Source organism: Notothenia rossii (genome assembly GCF_949606895.1).
Source record: "Notothenia rossii genome assembly, chromosome: 7".
In the NCBI taxonomy this organism is placed as follows: domain Eukaryota; kingdom Metazoa; phylum Chordata; class Actinopteri; order Perciformes; family Nototheniidae; genus Notothenia; species Notothenia rossii.
Window position 1 is genome coordinate 6221785 of NC_136905.1, and position 26423 is coordinate 6248207.

Below are 26423 nucleotides of genomic sequence, written 5' to 3' on the forward strand. Positions count from 1 at the left end.
TGTGTGTGTGTGTGTGTGTGTGTGTGTGTGTGTGTGTGTGTGTGTGTGTGTGTGTGTGTGTGTGTGTGTGTGTGTGTGTGTGTGTGTGTGTGTGTGTGTGTGTGTGTGTGTGTGTGTGTGTGTGTGTGTGTGTGTGTGTGTGTGTGTGTGTGTGTGTGTGTGTGTGTGTGTGTGTGTGTGTGTGTGTGTGTGTGTGTGTGTGTGTGTGTGTGTGTGTGTGTGTGTGTGTGTGTGTGTGTGTGTGTGTGTGTGTGTGTGTGTGTGAGATCACTGAGGACACACACTGTTTGGCTTTCCGCTGCCGGCGCTTCTTTGATATGTTCTCACTTTGTTTGTTTTTCTTTTCCACGAATTGAAGTTAATGAGATTTTCATCACAGCTGTCTCGTAATAGCACTTGAACGATTGGGAGCAACAAAAGCTGCGATGGTGAGAAGCAGCTTGTCTTTGAGCTGACAGTTGGCTGTGTGTTAATTTTTCAGAACTGACTTGGAAGACGAAGGATGTGGAGAAGTGCACCGTGAGAGGAAAGAACAGCGTGAGTATTATCTTCCTGTTTCCCTTATTTCTCACTCTCTGCCTTCCTGCACAGCGTAGATTTGCAATAAGCAATGGTCTGCAGGAAGCTTATCACAATCAGCGGCACATCCATCAGCAGACAGGCAGGGGGCTTTAGCGTAGCATGTCCCTCCCCAGAGATACATTGTAACCACAAGAATCAGCCTGGGGAGTAACCATGGTGACTGTAAAACAGAAAGGAGGGTCGTGTGTCTCTCTTCGTGCTTTGATTCTGTCGTTGGACCTGGTCCCTGACGCACAGTAACATGAGCCCGTTACCCACCTGACAGGATGAATGTTACAACTACATCAAAGTGCTGGTGCCACGCAACGACGAGACGCTGTTCGCATGCGGCACCAACGCCTTCAACCCCACCTGCCGCAACTATAAGGTAAGAAAACTGTGGCTTCGGTTACTGATCGTATTACAGGACAGCTGTTATGTGTTTGGTTCTGTCATTGTGTGCGGTTTCTATTGTACCCGTCGTCATAGAAACCACACTCAGATGCTGTCTAGAAAGTGATGATGAAAGCAATGCATGCACAAAACACACTATTTGTTAATTAGCCCTCTTAAAAATCTCTAATGGTTCCCTCTCACATGTCATACAAGACTAAAACACATGACCTATACACTAAATCTGACTTACAGAGAGAAGGTTTGTCTCTATTCCCAATCACCCTTAAAAAACACTTTGAAATGTTTTGCTGTCCTTGATAAAAATATCTTAACACCTTTAAAACTAACTTCCATTACAAACCCCATTAGGATGGAAATTTGATAGCAAACCCAAATTGTACCACGTATGTAGCATCACGGAGAGAGGGCATGCACATGTTGAGAGGAAACTGCAGTTTTCAAAAACCGTCCATACGAACAAATTCAAAACTGACACATTGTACAAGTTTATCTAAACTAAAACTATTATTTAGAAGCCAAATCCTGAATGGTTATGAGCAGGACCTGTTTCTTGTCAGTGTAAAAGTTATTTGTTTTTGATTGTTTCATACAACATTTAAAAAAAAATGTGTTTACAACATGACGCTGATGACCTAATCTTTTAGTGTCAAGAAAAATGCACGCTAGAGGGGGGGGGGGGCGGGCAGACACGTTTTTTTAAGCTTCTTCCTCCCCCTGTTTTGTGTGCCTTGGATGTTTTTTTTTTCTTTTTGTTGTTGTTATATATATTTTTTATTTACAGAGGACATAATATGTTCATTTGTTGTGATTGGTCAACCGGTAGGAGATGTCCCGCCCCTTAGCCAATCACGTACAATGTGTTGGAGCCAAAGAAGTGTTTCTTTCATACGTAACAATACAAAGGAGTCAAAATGAGGTGTTTCATGCATTGGGGGAGTGTGTGAACTTTGACCTTTGAGGACTGTTTACATACACTGAAACCTATATAACAAACTACAGGAAAGGGAAAAGCCAAGTAGGGCCTCTTTAAGTGGAATGATCAGAGATGTAATGTCATAAACAGGTGGTAGTGGCTTTCACAGAGCAGATGTTCAAGTCATCAGTAAAGACTCACAATGTGTAACATCAGACTGGAACACATGCGTCACAGGACAGAGAGACAGCAGAGCCTTTAGGATTATGGAATATTGGAAACAAATCATTTTAAAGGATAACTGAAAACATATGTATTGAATAATATCTGTTTTTCTACAGATACATACTGACTACACATATATTTTGGATCAGGACAAAAAGAGAGGGGGTGTTTGTTCCTGAAACTTCCAGAGTCTCTTTACACAGAGGGGACACATGCTGATGTATAAAAGACATGAACAAGTGCATTTTGCATACTAGGTGACCTTTAAAGGAGGTATATTTAACTACTGAATAATTACCTTAACAAAACATTACATCAATAGCCGAATTTGATAACAAAATAGGATTTTAAAAAATAAACTTCAATTTACATTTTTGTATTAATTTATATAAGAGGGGGATAATTAAAAAGTACAGTCAGAAAAACCTTAAAATGATTTAAAAAGTCCATTTTGCATCACACTGTAATGTTGTGTTGCACATACACCAGTTCACACACACACACACACACACACACACACACACACACACACACACACACACACACACACACACACACACACAGAGGTACAGCACATCTGTGTAAGGCCACTAGACGGGAAAGTAATAAAAACAAATTAAAGCCATTTGAAAGGGACGTCTCCTATAAAATAACACACACACACACACACACACACACACACACACACACACACACACACACACACACACACACACACACACACAGGTACAGCACATCTGATCTGTGTAAGGCCACTAGACGGAAAAGTAATAAAAACAAATTAAAGCCATTTGAAAGGGACGTCTCCTATAAACACACACACACACACACACACACACACACACACACACACACACACACACACACACACACACACACACACACACACACAGAGTGGTCACACCGGGTTGAAAGCAGCATTAGTCAGCTATTAAGGAAGTCTGGCAGCCTGCACTTCAATATGTGTTTACAGCGAGGAGACAACAAGCAGCTGTGAGCTCAAAGTGCAGCCACACAAGTGAAAATAACTGGAAAATTATTAAAAGGATAAAAAGGGTCTGAACAATCACATCAGATGTGGACTTTAACCTGAGCCGCAGATCTGTACAGAGCACAAACTGTTCACTGTGTGTTTAACTTCAAACGCTTCACGTTGGTGGAATAATATGTTGGCGCAACATGAGCAATATGTTGACAGAACACAAGATATGCTGATATAGGCAATATTCTCACACCTCTGAAACAACAAAGCAGAGGGAGGAGATGGAGTGGGGAGGACGAGAGGGAAAAGAGAGCGGGACGAGAGACAAAGAGGAGACGAGGCTCAGCTGCTTCTCGTCTCTTGAGAGGGTGGTGTCAGAGACAGTGGGGGAAACTGGTAGGTTTTCGCCTGTTTGGGGATTTTATATCCAGTTTACTTCGTTTTAACATTGCTATTGCTTTGTATGTCGGGGGCGGGAGATTCATGTGATTGGTTGTTGGTCGCGTTGCTCGCAAGAAATTCCCAAGCTTTCAGATACGCCCAGCTCCAAGATTTTTTTAAAGCTGCTGTGCGGACGGGCCGTTACACGTTTTGTACAGCAGGATAATCTCCACATATTAAAACCGCTTTATGATTTTTGAAGCAAAAATAAAGATAAAATGTTGTAAGAATGCATTAATATGTGCATTGTAACCAGACGTCTGTGCTGTAGCAATGGTTCCCAACCTTTTTCAACTCAGGGCCCACTTAAAGGTGGGGGAGGTAAGAATGGAGAGACCAGCTCGAGTGCGCTAGAATTTGAAAATATACAACCGGAAAAAATCTGCCCCTTCCTTCAGACTTCCTCACAGAGCCCCTCCTCCAACACACACGAACGCGCACATGACCAATGAGGGCACGAGATAAGTTTGTGCACAGATGGAAGGCTGACAGGCAGGTAGGCCATCCAGTTACTTTAGCCGGGCCGGCTCAGATGATTGGTCGTGCTTTCTACAGCGCCACGGCTTCCACAGATGAATTTTTTTAATGTATTTATTGTCAAAGCATTTAATTTATTCATTGCTATCGGGATGTTAAGAATCTAAAAATGTTTCGCGGCCCACATTCAACCATAAACAATACGGAGGCTAAATAAAGTTCTGATTGGTCGATTCAGAATGTGTGACACGTTGTTATTCCAGTAGAACAGACCGCTGTCAAGGACTGTAATGACCGTTGCTAAGGAGGATCAAGAAAGAGAAAGGAAAGGAGATTCAAATAAATAAATACATCTTAATAATGAAATGTTTCCACACAAATCATAATGTTTTGCTAATTACTTGGCGGCCCACTTGCAATGCGTTCAGGCCGCTGTGCTATAGGATACATAGCCTGTGGGATGAACCGTCCCCCCAGTCTGATTTTAAACTTATATTTTGTAAGAACAATGCAAGACTCCAGCCCTGTGTCATGTCTGGTTTTATTAAGCAGAGCTCAGTGACATCACTGGTTTGGACTTTGATTCACAGCGGTCCATTAGAGGAGGGGGGGGGGTCCGGAAGCAGGCTGTAAATCGAACAGTGAGGGGGAGTCTCCATCCAAAGGGGAGCTGAATAACTCAAGACTTTACATTTTCCGAGGAGGATTCTTACTTTCCACCGTGATGACCTGTGAACTAACAGAGGGTTTTTATCGGGAGCAGAGATGGTAAAAGTACACACATCCTTTACTCAAGTAGAAGTACAGATACTCGTGTTTAAAAATACTCTGGTGAAAGTAGAAGTACTGACTAAACTTCTTTACTCAAGTCAAAGTAAAGAGGCTTTGAAATGTACTTCAGTAAAAAGTACCCATAACTAGCAGCTGTTTTAAAGAGTACCTGACCTCCCTTTATATTAATAGAACAATAATGTCATTGTTAGCTAATGAATGTTTCCATGCTGAACAACGGCAACATGACAACGTTTTCATTGGTCCCTCTTCTTTAGAGAAGACCAGGAAATGATGGATACACGGATCGTGTTCAAATCAATAGGCACGCAATGACTCTAAATAATAATGATCACGCCACCAAACACACATTCAGACTAAAGGAACCAGCCTGTTTGGAAAATGAGAGAAGTAGAAAGTACAGGTATTTGGGTTCAACATGTAAGAAGTAGAAAGTACAGGTATTTGTGTTCAACATGTAAGAAGTAGAAAGTACAGGTATTTGGGTTCAACATGTAAGAAGTAGAAAGTACAGGTATTTGTGTTCAACATGTAAGAAGTAGAAAGTACAGGTATTTGTGTTCAACATGTAAGAAGTAGAAAGTACAGGTATTTGAGTTCAACATGTAAGAAGTAGAAAGTACAGGTATTTGTGTTCAACATGTAAGAAGTAGAAAGTACAGGTATTTGAGTTCAACATGTAAGAAGTAGAAAGTACAGGTATTTGTGTTCAACATGTAAGAAGTAGAAAGTACAGGTATTTGTGTTCAACATGTAAGAAGTAGAAAGTACAGGTATTTGAGTTCAACATGTAAGAAGTAGAAAGTACAGGTATTTGTGTTCAACATGTAAGAAGTAGAAAGTACAGGTATTTGAGTTCAACATGTAAGAAGTAGAAAGTACAGGTATTTGAGTTCAACATGTAAGAAGTAGAAAGTACAGGTATTTGTGTTCAACATGTAAGAAGTAGAAAGTACAGGTATTTGAGTTCAACATGTAAGAAGTAGAAAGTACAGGTATTTGAGTTCAACATGTAAGAAGTAGAAAGTACAGGTATTTGTGTTCAACATGTAAGAAGTAGAAAGTACAGGTATTTGGGTTCAAAGTGTAAGAAGTAGAAAGTACAGGTATTTGTGTTAAAAATGTGAGAAGTAGAAAGTACAGGTATTTGAGTTCAACATGTAAGAAGTAGAAAGTACAGGTGTTTGTGTTCAACATGTAAGAAGTCAAAGTAAAAAGTCGTCAGAAAAATAAGTCGTGGAGTAAAGTACTGATACCAGAAACATGCACTTAAGTACAGTAACAAAGTATTTGTGCTCCACTACTTCCCACCAGGAGTCAGGATGGGGGGAGGGTCCTTCTGTGGTTGCTCATTAAATAACTAGACAGGTTTAATCAGTGGAAATGGGATTAACACAATGAGAATTTGCTTAATAAAAAAGGCAAAAGTATAGATGTGAGTTTGAGTCCTTGACCTGGAGGTTTGGCCCTTTTTGCAAATAGAAAGTTTGTTTGTTGTTTGTTGTTTGTTCAACAACAATACAGTTATTTAAAAGTACGAATTGGAAGCAATTAAATGTTCAAAAAGATGAAAAATGAACATCGTTTGAGAGCAAACAAATTAATGAAACGAAAAGACATTAGAAAAATAAATTAACTCACACAGCTTGACTTGTCCTCTTATGTCTCGTATTAGTGCTTGGCTTGAAGTGATTATCTTTCTCTACAGGATGAGAGGCAGCTCCTCTCTCTTCATGCAGTTCTATCAATGTGTATGTGAGCAGACGTGTGTATTCAAGTACACAGATGTTTACCTAAATCATGATTTGCCCAGCACTTTCCGAAAATGAATGTATAAACACTCCAAGGACTTTCATCTTCCATGTTGGACTTCCCTTAATGTGTATTTATTCAATCATCTTCTACTTTTTGAATCATTACTCAATAAACATCTGAAAAGGACTTTGATCAACACAGATTTATAATACTTCACAGACTCTAACTTGTAAACATAATATTCTCTCATATCTTTTTTTGTATTATTTGAAACTGCCATATGTGTTTTATAGTTGTTCTAATTATGCGTATTGTGGGGGGAAACTTCTGAAGCAATTGGAGTCAGGACTCAGAGAGAGAGAGACGATGGAGAGCTGGAGCTTTGATGGCAAACACTGACGGTTTATTTGGAGCTTCGGCCGGAGAACATGTCCCGGGCCACGGTTTGACCACACGGTTGAGATGCCACAATCAATTCTGAAGACCCCTCCTGTAGCTCCAGGTTTTAACTAGTTCCGAGTGTAATAATCAATATTCTTCAATAGTTAGACTAAACAGCTGAGGACACTGGATCACATTTGTTGTCGCTTATGGCTCGAGGTCATCTACGCCCCGAGAAGGATGTGTTCCAGGTGTCCCACAACAACGACTATCTCTGACCGACCCAGTTGCCCGGTCACAAACTGGTAACATCAACAATATGCTAGGGCAGCCCCTCCTTAAGGGGGATAACGGCTGGGCATCTGCGTCAGAGGGCGAAATTATTCCCCAACACGTACAGTATGAACATTCACATCAAATTGGGGAAACATCATCGTAAGCCACGTTTGCTTTTAACCTATTGCAAAATGGTCAAACTTTTTATAACAAACTTTTAAGATATAGAGGCAAATTATGTTTCAAAACACATCAACAAATGAGTCATATTCATTATTATTATTATTATTTAAAAGGTTCTCAAAGACACTTCACAGATACATGTTAAAACTCCTAAATATTATTCACATTATATACGATCTTTTACCATTTAAGAAATATTTCCCACTCTATTTTGGGGCTCAGAATCAAGCTTATTGCCAGGTACGTTTACACATACAAAGGATGTGCTTTGGTATCTGGTGGTGCGAACAAAAAAGATCTAAATAAAATAAGTTGCAGGTAAAGAAATAAATGCAGCACGTGCATAGACTGAACCAGTTGAATACCTCCCTGCATCCCATCAGGCCTCAGGGGTCACAGCGGACCTGCTCAGTGTCAGTTTCCAGAGGTTAACACAAGAGAGAGATTGATTTAAAATAGTGTGTGTGTGTGTGTGTGTGTGTGTGTGTGTGTGTGTGTGTGTGTGTGTGTGTGTGTGTGTGTGTGTGTGTGTGTGTGTGTGTGTGTGTGTGTGTGTGTGTGTGTGTGTGTGTGTGTGTGTGTGTGTGTGTGTGTGTGTGTGTGTGTGTGTGTGTGTGTGTGTGTGTGTGTGTGTGTGTGTGTGTGTGTGTGTGTGTGTGTGTGTGTGTGTGTGTGTGTCAACCATGAGCATGCATCTCCACTGACCAGCTGCTCTGTAGACAGGCTGTCTTCAACATGCGTTTGTGAAACAACAAAACCTTAAAGCGTCAAATCCATCTGCCAGCTTCATCCACTCCTCCTTTCTCTTTGACGTCTGTTTACTTTCTAAAATTAACGAACTGCTGTTCACTTTCAAATCATGTCACTCTGCAGGAGAGGAGTCTGGTCAATACTGTAATCAAATTTAAAACCAAATGTAATTGTGTTTTCAGGAGCACAAATCTAATTAGAGACTGAAAGCTAACATGGCCTGCTCGTAATATTCCATTACTTGACTTTTCGTAGAACTCTCCTGGTTTAAATGGTGTTTATCGTGGAGGAATATAATAATCCCTCCCTTAAAATCAGAGCAGACTGGTCTCTGGTTCCAGACAGAGGGTGACCAGAGGTGCTACAGCAAAGTAGGGCTGCACGATTTGGGGAAATAATCTAATTGCGATTTTTCTGACAGATATTGCGATTACGATTCAATTTGCTATATATATATATATAATCTAAAAGGACATCCACAGGAGAGTGTTTCCATAGATACAACACATACACAGAGATAGTGACACACACACACACACACACACACACACCTGCAGGTCTTTCTCTCTGACCCAGTTCACAGTTCATTGAATAAAATATAATACACAGACTCTTCACTGATTGTACCTAAATTGTCCAGCGTTGCTTCTGGCTCGGCTGAAGCCATTTATCCACACCATGAATGTTGCTAGAAACGTCTTCACACATGGGCGTATGCGTAGTTGCCATGGGCCACTTCTGATTGGTTAACAATGGCTAATACATGTGGAGCACAACACTTCTGATTGGTGTGGATGACTGACACACAAAAAGAAAAATCGATGAATCGTGCAGCCGTACAGCACAGGCAGTGTGAGGAAAAATAAAGAGCATTAAAGAATGGAAATGGTCACAGAAGAGACACAAAATACAATTATGAACCTGAAAATGAGCATAAAATAAGACATTAAGTGTAACTACCATGGCAACAAATCATAGATGTTAACATTTTGTGTCCCACTGATCAAATCATTTACGTTAATGAGTTCCCCGCTGTCCTTTGTTCTCTCCCTCCCGTTTCTCTTGTGTTGCTGCGTCCTGTTGTGAAGCCAAACTGGAAAACACATTACAAGCTCTCAGTCTTTGCCCTCTTTAATATGTTTTATTCATTTCCAAGTCGCACTATCGTTGTCTCTGCAGGAGGACCCAATAGAGGCCCCTCAGCAGCGATATGTAGGGCAGCGTGGTTGTGTTCGGTTGCATCAGGTTCAGAGGTGTAAACACATGTGACCTCTTTTAAATTTGGAGCGATTTTAGCTCAGATTTCTGTGGGAATGCGGAAAGTTATATTTTTGCTATTTGCTCCATTACTTAATTGTACGTCTTTTTAAACATGGAAATACGATTTTAATTCCTGTTGATGCATGAAATAATACATGTGTTATGCATTGCGCCAGTTTTTTACATATTCATTTGAACATTTTAGGCCTAAAACGACACATAAAAGCTCAGAAGAAGTTTCTAAATTGTACATTCGACTTCCAAAACGGTTCAGAAATGGATCCAATGGTTAAAATGGTGTGATAAAATACTGTTTTATCAGTGGCCAACTGGGTGTTGTTTTTTTAATAAAAGGCCCCAGATGGATACACACGGACATTTTGGTGCTTATATCCACTTTTGAAAGATGGGAACAGCTATCTGCGGCACTAAAGCAACCATCTCTTCCTCCGTGGTGATAAACTCAAATACTTTTTATAACGTGCCTCCTGTGACAGATGGAGATGGGAAGAAGGACATCTGATAGTATTTAAAACACAATGCACCATTAATAATGAAGTTATCATCCCATATGTGCGGCTATCATTTATCCCAAACTTTTGTTTTGACATCTCACTTTCTTTGCAGTTTCTAAACTTAGTAATTAATCATAAATCGGTTTCAAAAAGGCTGCTGTGACGCTTAGTGTTTTTAACAATAGAAGGAGGTGTACACTTCTGAATTGCCAATAAGTTGAGCTCTATTGTGCCAGAATTAGTTTCAAGCTCATTTGCATCGAGAGGCTCTTGGCAGACCACGATGACTTACAGCACTTACCAAACTAAACAAGACGCATACAACTAAAATAACCCCAGAAACATAATTCACAAAACACAGACACGGATAACATTATTGATTATCCTCATGTGGAATCATTTACTGAATGGAAGTCCCATTAAAAGAGACTTTTCAATATTCTGGCACAGCCTTAATTAGTTTGTACAACTTTTCCCATTTGGTCCGCCTCCTCTCTACATAATATATTTATAATCAAGGTTTTCAATTAACCTTCAAGAGGCCCTTTCCTGTAGTGTGTTTATATTAGGCGCATTCACACCGCAGTACTTTTCCCACCAAGGTTCATGAGAACTTAGTTCATCAGAACTCTTTAGTTCTGATGAACTAAGTACAGATCACGTTCACACCGGAATAAATTCCTGGGGGTGGATTACACAAATGAAGCCGCTGACGTCACTTCTTCTTCTTCTGCTTTGGGTTTACTGGCAGGCCGCAAACAACTTCACACCGTATACTGCCACCTGTAGTCCCCGGCCGGAAGTCCCCGGAGTTAGGGAGTGGCTTCATTAGAAGCTGCTGGGACTCCCAGAAGCTTCTACTGGAGCCTTCCGAGTAAATCGCCAGAACGCCGACACCTCCTCATCTCCACCGCTCCCATGTTTTCTTTTGTGTTGCCATAAGTTAGTCTCTCTGTGTTTCTGCGCTGGGCTAATGCTAATGCTAATGCTAGGATAATAAAATGGCGGCTTCACAAAACCTTTTGGGAGTTTTACGGGGCGTGGTTTGCGATCCGCCCAGCCAATCAGACATAGGAACCTTTTTCTCCCACTAGAGTCCCTGCTCTCTAGACGGGACGGAGAAGGGGTTAAAAAGGTTCTCATGAACTAATTTTAGTTCCGGCTCTTTTTGGTGTGAACGCGACATTTCGGAACTATATCAGAACTAAAGTGGGAAAAGTACTGCAGTGTGAATGCGCCTATTGGTATTTCAGAATGTAAATGATCTTCAAAAGGCTAAAATCCTTGTGTTCCCATGCCTGAAACTCCTCCATCGGACTCCTTTGTTTACTTAATCCGGAAAATACGGTGCTTTGATATCGGAAACTTTGATAATCGTCTCAGAACACACAGCTTAAAGAGGCCCTATTATGCTTTTTGGGGTGTCCCCTGCACTCCAACGTGTTACGTGATAGGCTAAGGGGCGGGACATCTCTAAGCGGTTGAGCAATCACAACAGAGCCGGCCAGCTGACCAATCAGAGCAGACTGGGCTCTGGTTTCAGACAGAGGGTGAAAATATGAGATAAATAAAGAGCTTTTTGAACATTAAAGCATGGAGAAATGTCCCAGGAGAGACAACCTGAAAATGAGCAGGACATGTCCTGTATAAAAGCATAATAAAAGAACACACACACTGATTGTGTCTAAGGAGGGGAAACAGCATCACATAAATAACGCCACGTGTTAATGGACTGTTTAAGTGGTGTGTGTGTTATTGTGTGTGTCACCTTGTTACTTCACAGGGTGTTGAATCTGCTCTGCATGCTCCCTCCACACACTCTCACACACACACACACACACACACACACACACACTCTGCTGGGTTTTACTCATTGTTGTATCTGAGCTTTACAACCTTGTTAACAGCGTGTTGGAAAATAGCAGCTAAATATCTGCGGCTGAGAGATAAACTATCCTCTCCGCTCGAGACAGCAGGACCTCCAACACTACACCGTTTATTTATGGACCTGGCTCGCATAACAAACATCAAATAAAACTAATCTTAATGATGCATGTGTTGCATTTCATCGTCACAGATTGATTTGGTATCCCACATAAAATACTTTTGTTTGTTGATTGATTTTTCGCAGCCATGACCTCGTGGGTGTTAACCGTAACGCTGTGTTCATTCTCTGTCTTTGTGTGTTCATTTTTCTAAATTAGGTTAGCCTTACAGTTGTGTATATGGACTAATAAAGTATTCCCTTGTGTCCTGACGTAGATGTCCACTCTGGAGCAGGAGGGGGAGGAGGTGGTGGGACAGGCTCGATGCCCCTTTGAGTCCCGCCAGTCCAACGTCGGCCTTTTTGCAGGTGAGTCATTTGAGCAATGAAAAGTCTTTTGATTTAATTTTTTTTTAAAAACACATCCCACAGCGTCTGATCTGTGCCCTCCCTCCTCTTCAGTGTCCTCAATGTTCCCGTTTTATTAAGATTCCCACATTTCAATTCAATGTATTGACAAAAAGTTCAATAATCAAGTATAAGACAGAGTGAAGATTTGAAATTGGGACACACTTATAAGCCAAACTAATCTTGAGGAAAGGGGTCCGACACCAAACACAAAGTATTTAGATTATGTATTACTAACATTAGAAACAGTTTAGAGCACATGTGTCAAACTCAAGGCCCGGGGGCCAAATCAGGCCCTTGGTGGATTTAATTTCGGCCCGCAGGATAATTTCTAATTCCTATTAGATCTGGCCCTCCGGTATATTGCACGCACACCTTCACTCCATCCTGAGGGTCTCCTCAGCTCAGAGCCTGAGCCCAAACATTGATGACCTTGCACCCAAGATGAGATGCCAAGTATCTGAGCTAGCCTCACAGAGCAGCACACTGAGTTTAATGGATGCTTCCTTCTGCACTTTCTCTCACGACAAGAAATGAATGCAACTGATTATTTAATGTTGTTTTTAAAGGCAATAATTTAAGCTTTGTTAGTTCCAGGTTTAATATGTGCAATAAGTTCATTTCAATAAGTTCTGCAATAAACATTGAACCAGTCCGGCCCTCCACTAGTGCCCATTTTTTTATTTTGGCCCTCTGTGTATTTGAGTTTGACACCCCTGGTTTAGACGCATTACAAGTAATAAAAACACCTAAAACTAACCAAATACGAGGGGGTGACTTACCCTAACTACTAAATGTTACAAACAAATCATCTCATCAGTCTTATTTATATTAGGTTTTTTTTTTTTTTACCGGTGTTTATTGACGTTAAAGGATGTTTTCACCGGTAATTGTCACAATATGTGAGGTTGAATAAAATGTTAAGGAATGCTTATGTGCCTTTCGAGGCTCTTCCGGTGATGGTTTAGTGAAGAGAGCCAGTCAAACATTTTAAAATGTTAAAGGTCCTGAATGTCATAATTTAATCAAAAGTTTTTTTTATTTAAACGTAAATCTTGTTTGTGTTCCCTACGGAGGGATTTAGACCTTACTTGTTATTACAGCATTGAGTTTGAGAGAAATTCTGTATACGTCATATTAATGCTAAACATTTCAAACTTCAGTGAACTTTTTTCAGTTTGACATTAATGCAGTTTGAATGCTTATTGATTTTAAACTACTTACATTTCTTCATAATAATAATGTAGCTTTGACAGAGCTGAATGCACACTTGATGTTTGCTGTGACTCGTTGCATTGCTGATTATATTTTATGGAAACCTTAGCATTGGTTGCCTAAAATGTCTCTGATAAAAGGTCCTGTACATGCATTACCAATATTTTTGGGGTCATTAAATACTTCTTTTCCCATTCAGTATTTATATATATTAGGGATGGGAATTTGAAAGCAAATTTATATTCGAATATTCGACCCCCAAAAAAACGGTTAACCGAAATGTACATATCCTATAAAAAAAAAAAACCTGAATATTCGATTAATCGTTCCCATCCCTAATATATATGCAGAAATCATAACTTTTATTAAAGTATCCCACCCCTGAGTTGGCCATACACATAGTCTTAGTCATAGACCTGTGATCACATTGAAAAATAACTTCAGACATTTTGATTAATACGTTTCAAAACGTATAAGAAAAATGTCGAGTTTCAAGGTAAGAATCGAACAAGGTCATGGACAGGAAATAAATAAACATTACAAAACCAAAAAATAATAAGAAAGAGAATAAAATACATGTTGAAAATCACACAATACAATTGATGTCATAATTTGTAAGAATAACCAAAAAACTGAATCGCTTTACGCTGAAGTTAACCTTTTTGATAAGCTTTGAGTATTGCAATTACACACGTGTGCAAAAGTAGCTTCATTCAACTGTTGAGTGCTGTGTGAATAAATGCAAGCGATGTGATGAAAGTAGCTCTTGGCCACTCAAGAAAGGTTGGAGACCCCTAGTTTATGCATATTACAAAAGTGGAAGAAGAAAACTACCTCTGAGAATGTAAAAAATAAATATATAATACTAAACTTAACTACTTGTTAACTACAGCTACACCCTTCCTAATTGATCTGGGTCATTAAATATGAGTGCTCACTTTTATCCCAGGCTGTAATCTGAAGTTGCCCCTCGATGGACTTTAACGTGCGGTTGGGTTTTCTGTACTAATGATAGCAGAGAGAAGCTGATACTGTGTGAACATGTCGGGGTCGAGTTCAGCGAGAGTGAAGGCAGAGCCAGACTCGTTCCTGCCAGGTTTCCACTGACATTTATGCAAAGTTCACACGGGGTGTTATTAAAAGTGACACTTTCTCCTACATCGGCTATCATCTGCCTCTTTCTAAAGGGCAGAATAAAAGTCACCTGTGACCAAAATAGACGCTTCAAAGAAGTGGGTTGCTCCTGGGAGTTATGATCCCTGAGAATGTAATATCAAATCACCTTTTTCTGTCTTTTTTTCATATCTCAGGTGGTGATTTCTACTCGGCCACCATGACGGACTTCTTGGCGAGCGATGCAGTGATTTACCGAAGTCTGGGAGAAAGCAGCCCAGTGCTGCGTACCGTCAAGTACGACTCCAAATGGCTGAGAGGTGAGAGAACAGCATGTGAAGGAAGATATTATAATGCGCAGCGAGCCGCTTAATAATGAGAGAAGGATCCCGGAGCAAAGCTGCAAATTCTCCCACCTATTACACTGATGCGTTCTTAATAAACCAACAATATGACTCACGAAACTGACTCAAAGAAAGATTATATTGATTTAAAATGTGACAAAGAGATTACCGCAGCACCGAAAGAGGTTTCCTGTAACTGATCAAGTCTGTTCACATTTTATTTTCCATTAAACAGTATTTGAACACTGCAAGAGCCCATACTGTGTTCCCTTTAGTGTTTACTTCCTGTCTGTCTTCTTCTGCTGTTCACTTCCTGTCTGTCTTATTCTGCTGTTCCCTTTAGTGTGTACTTCCTGTCTGTCTTCTTCTGCTGTTCCCTTTATTGTTCACTTCCTGTCTGTCTTCTTCTTCTGCTGTTCCCTTTAGTGGTTACTTCCTGTCCGTCTTCTTCTAATGTTCCCTTTAGTGGTTACTTCCTGTCCGTCTTCTTCTGCTGTTCCCTTTAGTATTTACTTCCTGTCTGTCTTCTTCTGCTGTTCCCTTTAGTGGTTACTTCCTGTCCGTCTTCTTCTTCTGCTGTTCCCTTTAGTGGTTACTTCCTGTCTGTCTTCTTCTGCTGTTCCCTTTAGTGGTTACTTCCTGTCCGTCTTCTTCTTCTGCTGTTCCCTTTAGTTTTTACTTCCTGTCTGTCTTCTTCTGCTGTTCCCTTTAGTGTTTACTTCCTGTCTGTCTTCTTCTACTGTTCCCTTTAGTGTTTACTTCCTGTCCGTCTTCTTCTGCTGTTCCCTTTAGTGTTTACTTCCTGTCCGTCTTCTTCTGCTGTTCCCTTTTAGTGTTCACTTCCTGTCTGTCTTCTTCTCCTGTTCCCTTTAGTGTTTACTTCCTGTCCGTCTTCTTCTGCTGTTCCCTTTAGTGGTTACTTCCTGTCTGTCTTCTTCTGCTGCTCCCTTTAGTGTTTACTTCCTGTCTGTCTTCTTCTGCTGTTCCCTTTAGTGGTTACTTCCTGTCCGTCTTCTTCTGCTGTTCCCTTTAGTGTTGACTTCCTCAGCCATCATGAGTCAATGCACCCTCAGTATATAAAAAGGAATACTTAAGAAGTATTTTATGGTGATTTCTGACTGTTTTTGGCCACAGCTGATTTTAAATGGCTTCTCTCTGCGGACTAATATGACTTCATTGCCCTCAGTTCAGAGCCTTCTTAACAGCGGTCTACTATCTAGAAATAACAGACCATTGAATATCCAAATTGACCAATCAGCATCAAGTATTCACCCATGCTGTGAAATGAAGTGTAACATTAGGTACATAGCATACAGTTGTGGCAGTTGAATACTGGGCGGCTTCTTATTTCTCTGATATATGAACCTGTCAAAGACTAAAGTTTGGTCCTGATTGCTTTTCCATTTTGAATCATATTCTCCAAGTCTGCAAAATGCCAGGATTCACTGCGCTCAGAGGATAACAAATCTCTTTTCAAATCTTTTATCGTTCCTTGCCCTTTTGTAGTAATCATTCAGGCAGCAGCTTCTCCTTTCTCCCGGTACTCACCGTCGCAGATTGTATCAGAAGGAAGTGATTAACATTCATTTCAGAAGTTTCTTTGGTTTCTCCAAGCTGGTGTCTGTGCTCGGCCATCGATACATCGCTCTCTAACACCGCCGTGCAACAGGCTTGATTGCGGCCCAGCACTTTCACCAAGGCTGTCATTTTCATTAGCTCATAATTATAGTAAAATGGGTCCATTATTTCTTGATCAGTCAATCATCACACAAGAGTTAACTTCCTGGTCATTCTCATTTAAAGCCGCGTGTAGAACTATTTAATTTCCCATCCTATCGAGACATTAAATGTGTCTTTGTTCCCTCTCATGGAGCTACGTCAAGGCGAGGGTGTTTTTGTAGAAGGACCCAAAGTTAGCGTCATAGCACATAGCACAAAGTAAATGGGATTTCTCCATTGGATTTTGGAATATTGCTCAAAATAAGATCTTTGTTAAAGACACTTTTATGAACATATATATATTGTTCATCTGGATAATCTCCACATATTAACACAATCGTTGTAATATTTGAAGTGTAAATGCAATTGATATATGCAAGCAATACACTAACTTACATAGCTACATGTCACCACCGCTAAGCTAAAGGTGGCTAATCTTCTGTGTGATGACGTTTAATAGTTTTATTTAGAAACTTGTTAGCAACAGCTGTTTAAGAAACCAGTAGGGTATTTATTGACGTAATTTAAAACGCGGGAAAGAAATGAGAAAATCCCCTCAGCTTATTTCAGGCATCTGAATGCATACAAAAGAAAATGATTGACTTCGAGACGAGGGAAACTGGAAGTGCTAATGCTAACTCGTTCCCGCACCACTCTATTGCTTCCATCAGATTAAAAAAAGCCTTAAAATACATTTCTCAACCCACAAAATCTGATTGCAGATCTCAAAACAAACTGTAACTTTTAGGTATTTTAGTCATGTGTACCGCCGGCTGAACTTTATCTTAGATATACAGTACAGGTGTTTTTATCAGCTCTGATCCAGGACCAGCTCTGTTTTGTTATCTCTCTGATAGTACGTGTGTTTTCCTTATCTGTCTGCCCTTATATGTAAATGTGCCATTTCTGAACGCTCTCTCCCTGCATTTCTCCTGAGCCCATTGTCCACATTGAGCGTTTGTGTTTACCAGCTCCCCTAACCGCCTGCTCCCGATGCACATGTCAATCCCTGAATAAGTCCTCACAGATGTCACATGTTTTCTCTCCTGCCTCCCACAGAGCCCCATTTCCTGCACGCTATCGAGTATGGTAACTACGTGTACTTCTTCTTGAGTGAGATCGCAGTGGAGTACACAACTCTTGGCAAGGTGAGGCTTCAGACCAGACACTCTTGTGGTTTGTGGTGTCTGCATAATTGTTTGAGTGGAATGAAGTCAATCAACATCTCTTGCCACATGCTAACAATCACTTTTATTGTTGGCTAATTATTTCCTGTTCCTAAACATGATTGATACTGTAGCTGTCAGCCGTAAGCAGAGGTGGGAAGTAGTGCAGTACAAATACTTTGTTACTGTACTTAAGTACATCTTTCTGGTATCAGTACTTTACTCCACGACTTATTTTTCTGAAGGCTTTGAATTCTTACATTTTGAACACAAATACCTGTACTTTCTACTTCTTACACGTTAAACACAAATACCTGTACTTTCTACTTCTTACACGTTAAACACAAATACCTGTACTTTCTACTTCTTACATGTTGAACACAAATACCTGCACTTTCTACTTCTTACATGTTGAACTCAAATACCTGTACTTTCTACTTCTTACATTTTGAACCCAAATACCTGAACTTTCTACTTCTTACACGTTAAACACAAATACCTGTACTTTCTACTTCTTACATGTTGAACACAAATACCTGTACTTTCTACTTCTTACACGTTAAACACAAATACCTGTACTTTCTACTTCTTACATGTTGAACTCAAATACCTGTACTTTCTACTTCTTACACGTTAAACACAAATACCTGTACTTTCTACTTCTTACATGTTGAACTCAAATACCTTTACTTTCTACTTCTTACATTTTGAACCCAAATACTTGTACTTTCTACTTCTTACATGTTGAACTCAAATACCTGTACTTTCTACTTCTCACATGTTGAACACTAATACCTGTACTTTCTACTTCTCTCATTTTCCAAACAGGCTGGTTCCTTTAGTCTGAATGTGTGTTTGGTGGCGTGATCATTATTATTTAGAGTCATTGCGTGCCTATTGATTTGAACACGATCCGTGTATCCATCATTTCCTGGTCTTCTCTAAAGAAGAGGGACCAATGGAAACGTTGTCATGTTGCCGTTGGTCACCATGGAAACATTCATTAGCTAACAATGACATTATTGTTCTATTAATATAAAGGGAGGTCAGGTACTCTTTAAAACAGCTGCTAGTTATGGGTACTTTTTACTGAAGTACATTTCAAAGCCTCTTTACTTTGACTTGAGTAAAGAAGTTTAGTCGGTACTTCTACTTTCACCAGAGTATTTGGAGTAAAGGATGTGTTTCCCATCTCTGGCAGTAATGGATCTTCCCCTCCTGTCCCCTCAGGTGGTTTTCTCCAGAGTCGCTCGTGTCTGTAAGAATGATAATGGCGGTTCCCCGAGGGTGCTGGAACGTTACTGGACGTCATTTCTCAAAGCCCGGCTGAACTGCTCCGTGCCGGGAGACTCCTTCTTCTACTTCGATGTTCTGCAGTCGCTGACAAACGTTCTGCAGATCAACCACCGGCCGGCCGTGCTGGGGGTCTTCACCACGCAGGCCAACAGGTTAGAAACATGTTGTTGTCTCTGCGCAGTGTCAGCTGTGGTTTGAGCACGTTTTATTCTTTGGGAGAGATATACGAATAGCAAAGTCCTATCCCGTTATACATTTGTTATTTGTTAAGACTCAAACCCACCTGTTTCCTTTGCATCTTGGCCAACCAACACAAACAAAATGTAGTACTTAGAAGTTGTAAGTCAATAAAGACTAATGCACAATGGCTTATTTTGAAGGACCTGTCATGCAGGTTTCTTGAAGATCTGAGTTTGTATTTCCTTGTTTATTGCATTTATTGTAAGTTCCTCTGAATTATACATCGGCTACTGTAAATAAAATGTAATATAATGTAGACAAATATATACAAAATGAGTTGTTTTGCTAATCTATTCCTTGACATAAACAAACAGTAAAAAAAAAAGGCTAGCAGGACAAGAAGTATTTCCATTTCCATGTTTCAACCCTTTGCTATACGCTGAGCTCTCCTTAGTAAAAAAGACAGAAACTACACCAGACGTTGACAGTATGCTGATTCCAGACCTTTGTCCCCATCTCTTCTGACGCCATCTCCCTCTCTGGTCTCTAACAGCATCACCGGCTCTGCAGTGTGCGCTTTCTACATGGACGACATCGAGAAGGCCTTCAGTGGCAAATTCAAAGAGCAGAGGAACAGCGAGACAGCCTGGACACCTGTTCCCGAGGATCAGGTCCCAAAACCGAGGTGAGAAAACATCTTTAAATAACAAACTGTCACTTTCCAAGAACATGGTTTTTTTTCTGCCTTTAACAACGGAGCTTTTGCAGCTGCTGTTGTTCTGCACAGACATCTCGGGACAAAAAAACACAAGCCGTGACACCTGTTCTTCCCCAGAACCAAACGGATGCCACTGTTTTCACATCTTTAGTCACTGCTGATTGTTGGGGAAATATTTTGACCCAGTTTATCAGTTTGTGCTGCCCTCCTTGATCACAGGCCTCAACCTTGGGCTATCTTTAATACTTTTTTTATGCATGCTTCTTTGGTAACATTATGTTATGTATATGTGAGGCGTGTGGTGCAGTGGATTGTGCGTTGATGTTCAGGTTCAAACCCCACTGCAGTCAGCATGTCGTTGTGTCCCTGAGACACTTCACCCCAAATTGCTCCTGTGGGGATTGTCCACAGTATTGAGTATGTAAGTCGCTTTGGATAAAATAGTCGAACATGTGACATGTAATGTAACATTAAGCTGCCTTTGGCTTTTTCCTTAGGTCACAGGCTCATCCAACAGTGCCACACACGTAAATTAGACCCTCCAGAAAAACGCGGGACAAAATCCTTGATTATGCGATTAAACATGTTGGGCTTTTTATGTGATTTTATGCGGTGAAATTGCGGGAAGTTGCGAAATATGCTAAATATGCGGGAAAAGAATAAAAAATAAATAAATATTGAGCTGTCTTATTTATTCTCTCTCACACACAACCTGCCACTAACGTTAAACCCCTTTACTATTCAATTAAATACATTCAATGTTTATTTATTGTAAAAGCAATTGGGCTATTTTAATCTCACACACACACACACACACACACACACACACACACACACACACACACACACACACACACACACTTCTCCGCCTCATTCTGTTTTCATGTACTCGTTCGTTATCTGACCAGCTTCAATCTTGTAGGCTACTCACTTCGTTTCTTGTAGCCCTCGAAAGGGTTTTGGAGGTTGATGCCTCGTGAACGTGAGTTGAATGGCTTTCTTGTCCGCAGCAGCAGAAAGCATTTTCGAATGTTTGAATGAATCAAAGTGGGTCGTCACGTCGATTTTCTCTTATGCTCCAACACACAGTTGCACGGGGTGCAGAATAGTTTCCCTCCACTTTTTGCCCGGTCTTTAGTAGAAATGTTCGTCGGTAAATGAGATGGATTAGATTTTTTCATCTTGGTGTTTTCTCTATCGTGTGAGCTCCACACGTTCACTCTATACAGCGTTGTTTACATTCTGTGATGCGCGAGCTGATGACGTCAAGACGAGTTAACTTTTTTTTTTCTCAACTTTGTGGAAAAATGCGGTGATTATGCGGCCTTTTGATAAATATGCGGCCTTTTAAAAATCTGCGCCATTTTGCTGATTATGCGGTAAATTCTGCAATCGCAGAATCTCGTTTTTCTGGAGGGTCTAGTAAATACAGATAGATAGTGCAAGAATAGTATATATACAAGTAATATTGATATATATAAGTAGCAGCCGGATGAATGTTATGGATGTTCTTTCAAAAGTTCAGGTGTTTAACAGTCGTATGGCCTGTGGGATGAGACTGGCCCTGACTCTGGTGGTTTTAGAGCTGAAACTGCAGATGCCAGTGTTCTCACAACTCGAGTCACTGCTGACGGTTCATTCTCTGCGTTACAGACCTGGGTGCTGCGCTGGTGAGGGATCAGCCGCTGCCTACAAGTCGTCCACCACCTTCCCCGACGACACGCTGACCTTCATCAAGTCGTACCCGCTGATGGACGAGTCGGTGCCCTCCGTCAACGACAGACCCTACTTCACCCGCACCACCAGCAGGTACGATACGATAATACTTGCATCACAGCAGCTCCGTGTGTAACATCAACATAGACAAATATCAAGACACAATTCATGAAATACAAACAACGAACATTTAACATGACAGCACAATCAGTGAGAGAAAACCTTTGGCTCTGGGATTCAGCTCTGAGCACGGGAAGTGTTTAATGCACCCGGGGCTTCATTCCTAGAGTTTAGAAAGTGTCCCATTTTGCACACATCACATATTCAGCTTTCTACAAACAAACAGTCCTCCGCCTCCTCCAGGCCTCCTGATCAGGATGCGTTCACTTCCTTATTGAGCTATGTTCAAATTCAAAGTTTGTATTGTCTTATGCTCAAAGCTGCAGTGTAGAAATGGCAATGAAATTATTTTATCTTACTAGTTTTTTGTATTGTTTTTACGTCTTGCAGGAGAGTTTCTCAGTCTGTGGCTTCTGATCTGGTTTCATTGTCTCGTGTTTGACATTTGTTTCGTGTCCCGTCTGTTTTTATACTATGTTTTTATACAGTTGTTGATGTACAGCACTTTGTTAAACTCTGTTGTTTTTAAATGTGCTGTAGAAATAACATGGATTGGATTGACCTGAGCTCCTCCAACAATGCAACATATAATAAAATACAAAATAGTGCAAAAAGTCTATATCAACGGGATGTGTACAAGAACAGAATATGAATTCAATAATGTAAATTAAGACAAAATGAAATGCAGTTTATTGCGGTGATAACTATTTATATAAATGAGTATATAATGTTTGGCAGCCTTTATAGCTTTGGATGAGCGATGTAAAGATGGCCGTTTACTCAAACTTCCTGCAGGTATAAACCGTTTTTTATGAGAACATACTCTTCAGGCTTTCTCCTGTAAGGACTGTTATTCAGGTATCATTTTCTATCTCTAAATAATACACCGGGAGGGTTTCCTCACTCGGGCTGTGATTGGTATCGATAAGTGAGCTCAGGTGGAACACACAACCATGTTCCTCATTAAAACCCATCGGATTTACTGAAACGCTCGATCTCTGCCAGAGACCACACAAGGAGGGGGGGGGGGGGGGGGGGTCTAGTGCTGACCCACCTGCTCGTGTGTGTGTGTGTGTGTGTGTGTGTGTGTGTGTGTGTGTGTGTGTGTGTGTGTGTGTGTGTGTGTGTGTGTGTGTGTGTGTGTGTGTGTGTGTGTGTGTGTGTGTGTGTGTGTGTGTGTGTGTGTGTGTGTGTGTGTGTGTGTGGAGACATGACATTTGAGAATCCACTGATATCACACGATGTTGTGCTGAATGTAGAATTGTTGTCAAGTGTTGCAGACAGTGCTGCATAAACTTCAGACATGTTTGTCCACATAGCAGATACACATCACATATTCAGACTAAGACACACACACACACACACACACACACACACACACACACCTCCTGAAGCAGAGCCAAGCTGACAGTCAGCCACACATGGCAGCGGCTCCTCACTGGGGAAACATGTGCCGCCTCACATCTGGCTCCAAAAACATCACATCTGCCTCTCCCCAGAAAGAAACCAGATAAATGAAATCTAACCAGAAGCACATCAGGCCGTCAGAGCAGGGACACACAGGCAGGTCCATGTGGGCAAACATGGGGAGAGAGGGGGGAGGGAAGAGAGAGAGGGAAGAGAGAGAGGCAAGAGAGAGGCTGAGTGTCTCAATTTGAATACCACCCTGAGTACAGGTTGTTCTAACTTCAGTGTTAAGAGAACTTCAACAGAGGATTGTCGTCTTTATTTTAATTCAGAGGCCTTCGGAAAGGGTTGGAGAGTCTTAAATCTAAATGACCTGAAGATTGACATTGTGTATATATTGTGACATGTACTCGAGGTCAAATGTGGACTTTTTACTTTAATTGTATTCCGTTGTGTTGTCCCTTATTTAGGCATGTATGGAGAAACTGTCACAAAACCCAAATTCCCCCGGCATATAAATAAAGTATTCTGATTTGATTTGATTTATTTCAAATGTATAAAACAATAATACAAAGAATAAAATAAATAAATAATGAAATGAAACATAATCATGATTATACTATACCAACTTAAGCAGTGTCCACTTGATAAACACAAACATTACTGACTCTAAATGACATAACAAGAATTGACATGTTAATAGTAGACTGCATGTGAAGCAGGATCAGAAGGATCCTGCATCTCGACAGCATGATATGTCGTATGGGAGAATAAAAAAAATCATCCCTCCGTCAACAACAGCAACAACAAGGTGCCCTTCAGCTCCACAACCTAAAATAAAAGTGAGGATGAATATGAATCAGGCATGGTGCTCCAAATAAACAAATCTCACTGGATCTTTTCATAAAAAGGCGTTGGTAATTAACAATCCGATTTCAGCTTCCTCCCTTTTCAGCTTCTTTAAGGTCAGGCTCATGCTCATGCCCTTCCTAGCATACATGACTATCATATGAGGCGCGTTCACACCGCAGTACTTCTCCCACTTTAGTTCCGATATAGTTCCGAAATGTCGCGTTCACACCAAAAAGAGCCGGAACTAAAATGAGTTCATGAGAACCTTTTTTCCCCCTTCTCCGTCCTGCTAGACGGTTATGGCTAGAAAGGATCCGTCTAGTGTAAATATGACGTCACTTTCTCGTTAACTCTCGTTGGAGCGGCTCGGAAACACATCTACAGCAGTAACATGATGCAACATACACATTAATGCAGCAGCAATATTAATAGAGAAACATCAGACTTTATAGTAAACACTGAAAGGGAACATTTTATCGCACCAGGAGCTATCTTGGGACTTTTACTGCGACAACCTTGACTTGCCTCGCCTGTGAATACAAATAATCCATAGTGTTGGTGATCTACAGTGTTGTCATTCTTCTTTGAACACCAGCAAGACCGCTAACACCCTATTTCAACAATCACACTCCCTGTCATTGACATCATTAATAGATAGTTTAGCTTCTCACCATCATTTGCTGTGGCCCACTGATGTTAACGATCGTAACTGAAAGCGGATAGTTTAGCTTCTCACCATCATTTGCTGTGGCCCCCTGATGTTAACGATTGTAACTGAAAGGCTGCATGCCAAACGTAAACATTCAGCTAGGTGACTTGCAAACCCTCGCGAGAGTTTTACACTAGACGGATCCTTTCTAGCCATAACCCTGCTAGAGAGCAGGGACTTTCGTGGGAGAAAAAGGTTCTCATGTCTGATTGGCTGGGCGGATTGCAAACCACGCCCCGTAAAACTCCATAAAAGTTTTGTGAAGCCGCCATTTTATTATCCTCGCACTAGCATTATTAGCATTAGCCCAGCGCACAAACGCAGAGAGACTAACTTATGGCAACACAAAATGAAACATGGGAGCGGTGGAGATGAGGAGGTGTCGGCGTTCTGGCGATTTACTCTGAAGGCTTCAGTAGAAGCTGCTGGGAGTCCCACCAGCAGCAGTGTGAACGCGCCTATTGTTACTCATATCATTTTAATTATAATTGTGTCATTTATTACTCTCTTTTTGTCCAACCCCCAGGCGCACACGCACTCCATGTCTCATGTATATTTCATTTGTCTTGTATACTTGTAAATGCTCCTTATTGTCTTCAGTGTATATGTGACACTGTATGTGTATGCACTTGTCTTGTAACTCCTATATCACTAAATAAAAAAACGAGAGAGACGTTGGTGAGTGGAGGAAAGTGGCTCCGCAGCAGGAAGGAGGGTCGATGCTCTGGCTGTGGGTGGAGGGCTGGATTTGGGGATGAATGAATGGATTAAAGGATGTGGGCGATGGAGGGAAGGGAATTAGTGGGATGGTGGATGAAGTGATTGATTGCACGCTGATGCTTAATACAATGAGCTCAGTATTCGCCCACATGTTTGTTTTGTTTATCATGGGGGATCGACAGAACAAAAGACGATGGGAAGATGCACAACCAACACATGTGGTGTTGTTTGCCCACTATCCGTTACGCCATCTTGAAGGAACATTCATTTCAAGAGCCTCGTTCCCACTCCACATCCCCCCAACTGTTCCCTAGATATTATAGATATGGTTGTTTGTGCAAAATGTGGTAAATGCAACGTATGTGTAAATATCCGACTGAAGTGTTGTGTTGTTGCAGACATACCTGGGTCCGACTAATTGTATTCTACAGACTTTTAAAAATCCATGTTTGTGACTCTTTAAAAATCACATCATAATCATTTTTATATCTTCCAAAATGCTCGTTCCCTCTTGTGTCACAAATGATATCACAATTTCAAAAACAGTCAAAAATAATTGCGATCTTCAACTTCTTCTACAAACTGTTTCATTAATAAAAGCCTTTGTTTCTGTGTCTCTTTGAAATCCAGGTTCAAGTTGACCCAGATCGCGGTGGACACGTCCGCGGGGCCCAATAAGAACCACACGGTGGTGTTTCTGGGCTCAGACAACGGGCATGTGCTGAAGATCCTGGCGAGCACCGAGGGGGCCAACGCCTCCTTCAGCTCCCAGCTGCTGGAGGACATCGACGTGTACAACCCCAGCAAGTCAGTCGGATTTATTTACAC

General features: G+C 40.9%; 1 protein-coding gene across 1 annotated transcript in view; it reads left to right on the forward strand.

Annotated features, from left to right (window-relative positions):
* Positions 1 to 26423, forward strand: part of sema6cb (semaphorin 6Cb) — a 188795-nt gene that overhangs the window by 112856 nt on the left and 49516 nt on the right. Inside the window, exons 7-16 of the mRNA XM_079640911.1 lie at positions 380 to 386; positions 482 to 537; positions 848 to 949; positions 12191 to 12281; positions 14846 to 14968; positions 17771 to 17859; positions 19108 to 19325; positions 19907 to 20038; positions 21725 to 21880; positions 26226 to 26402. Of these exons, the coding sequence (XP_079497037.1) occupies positions 380 to 386; positions 482 to 537; positions 848 to 949; positions 12191 to 12281; positions 14846 to 14968; positions 17771 to 17859; positions 19108 to 19325; positions 19907 to 20038; positions 21725 to 21880; positions 26226 to 26402 (1151 nt within the window). The remainder of the gene's footprint in view (positions 1 to 379; positions 387 to 481; positions 538 to 847; positions 950 to 12190; positions 12282 to 14845; positions 14969 to 17770; positions 17860 to 19107; positions 19326 to 19906; positions 20039 to 21724; positions 21881 to 26225; positions 26403 to 26423) is intronic.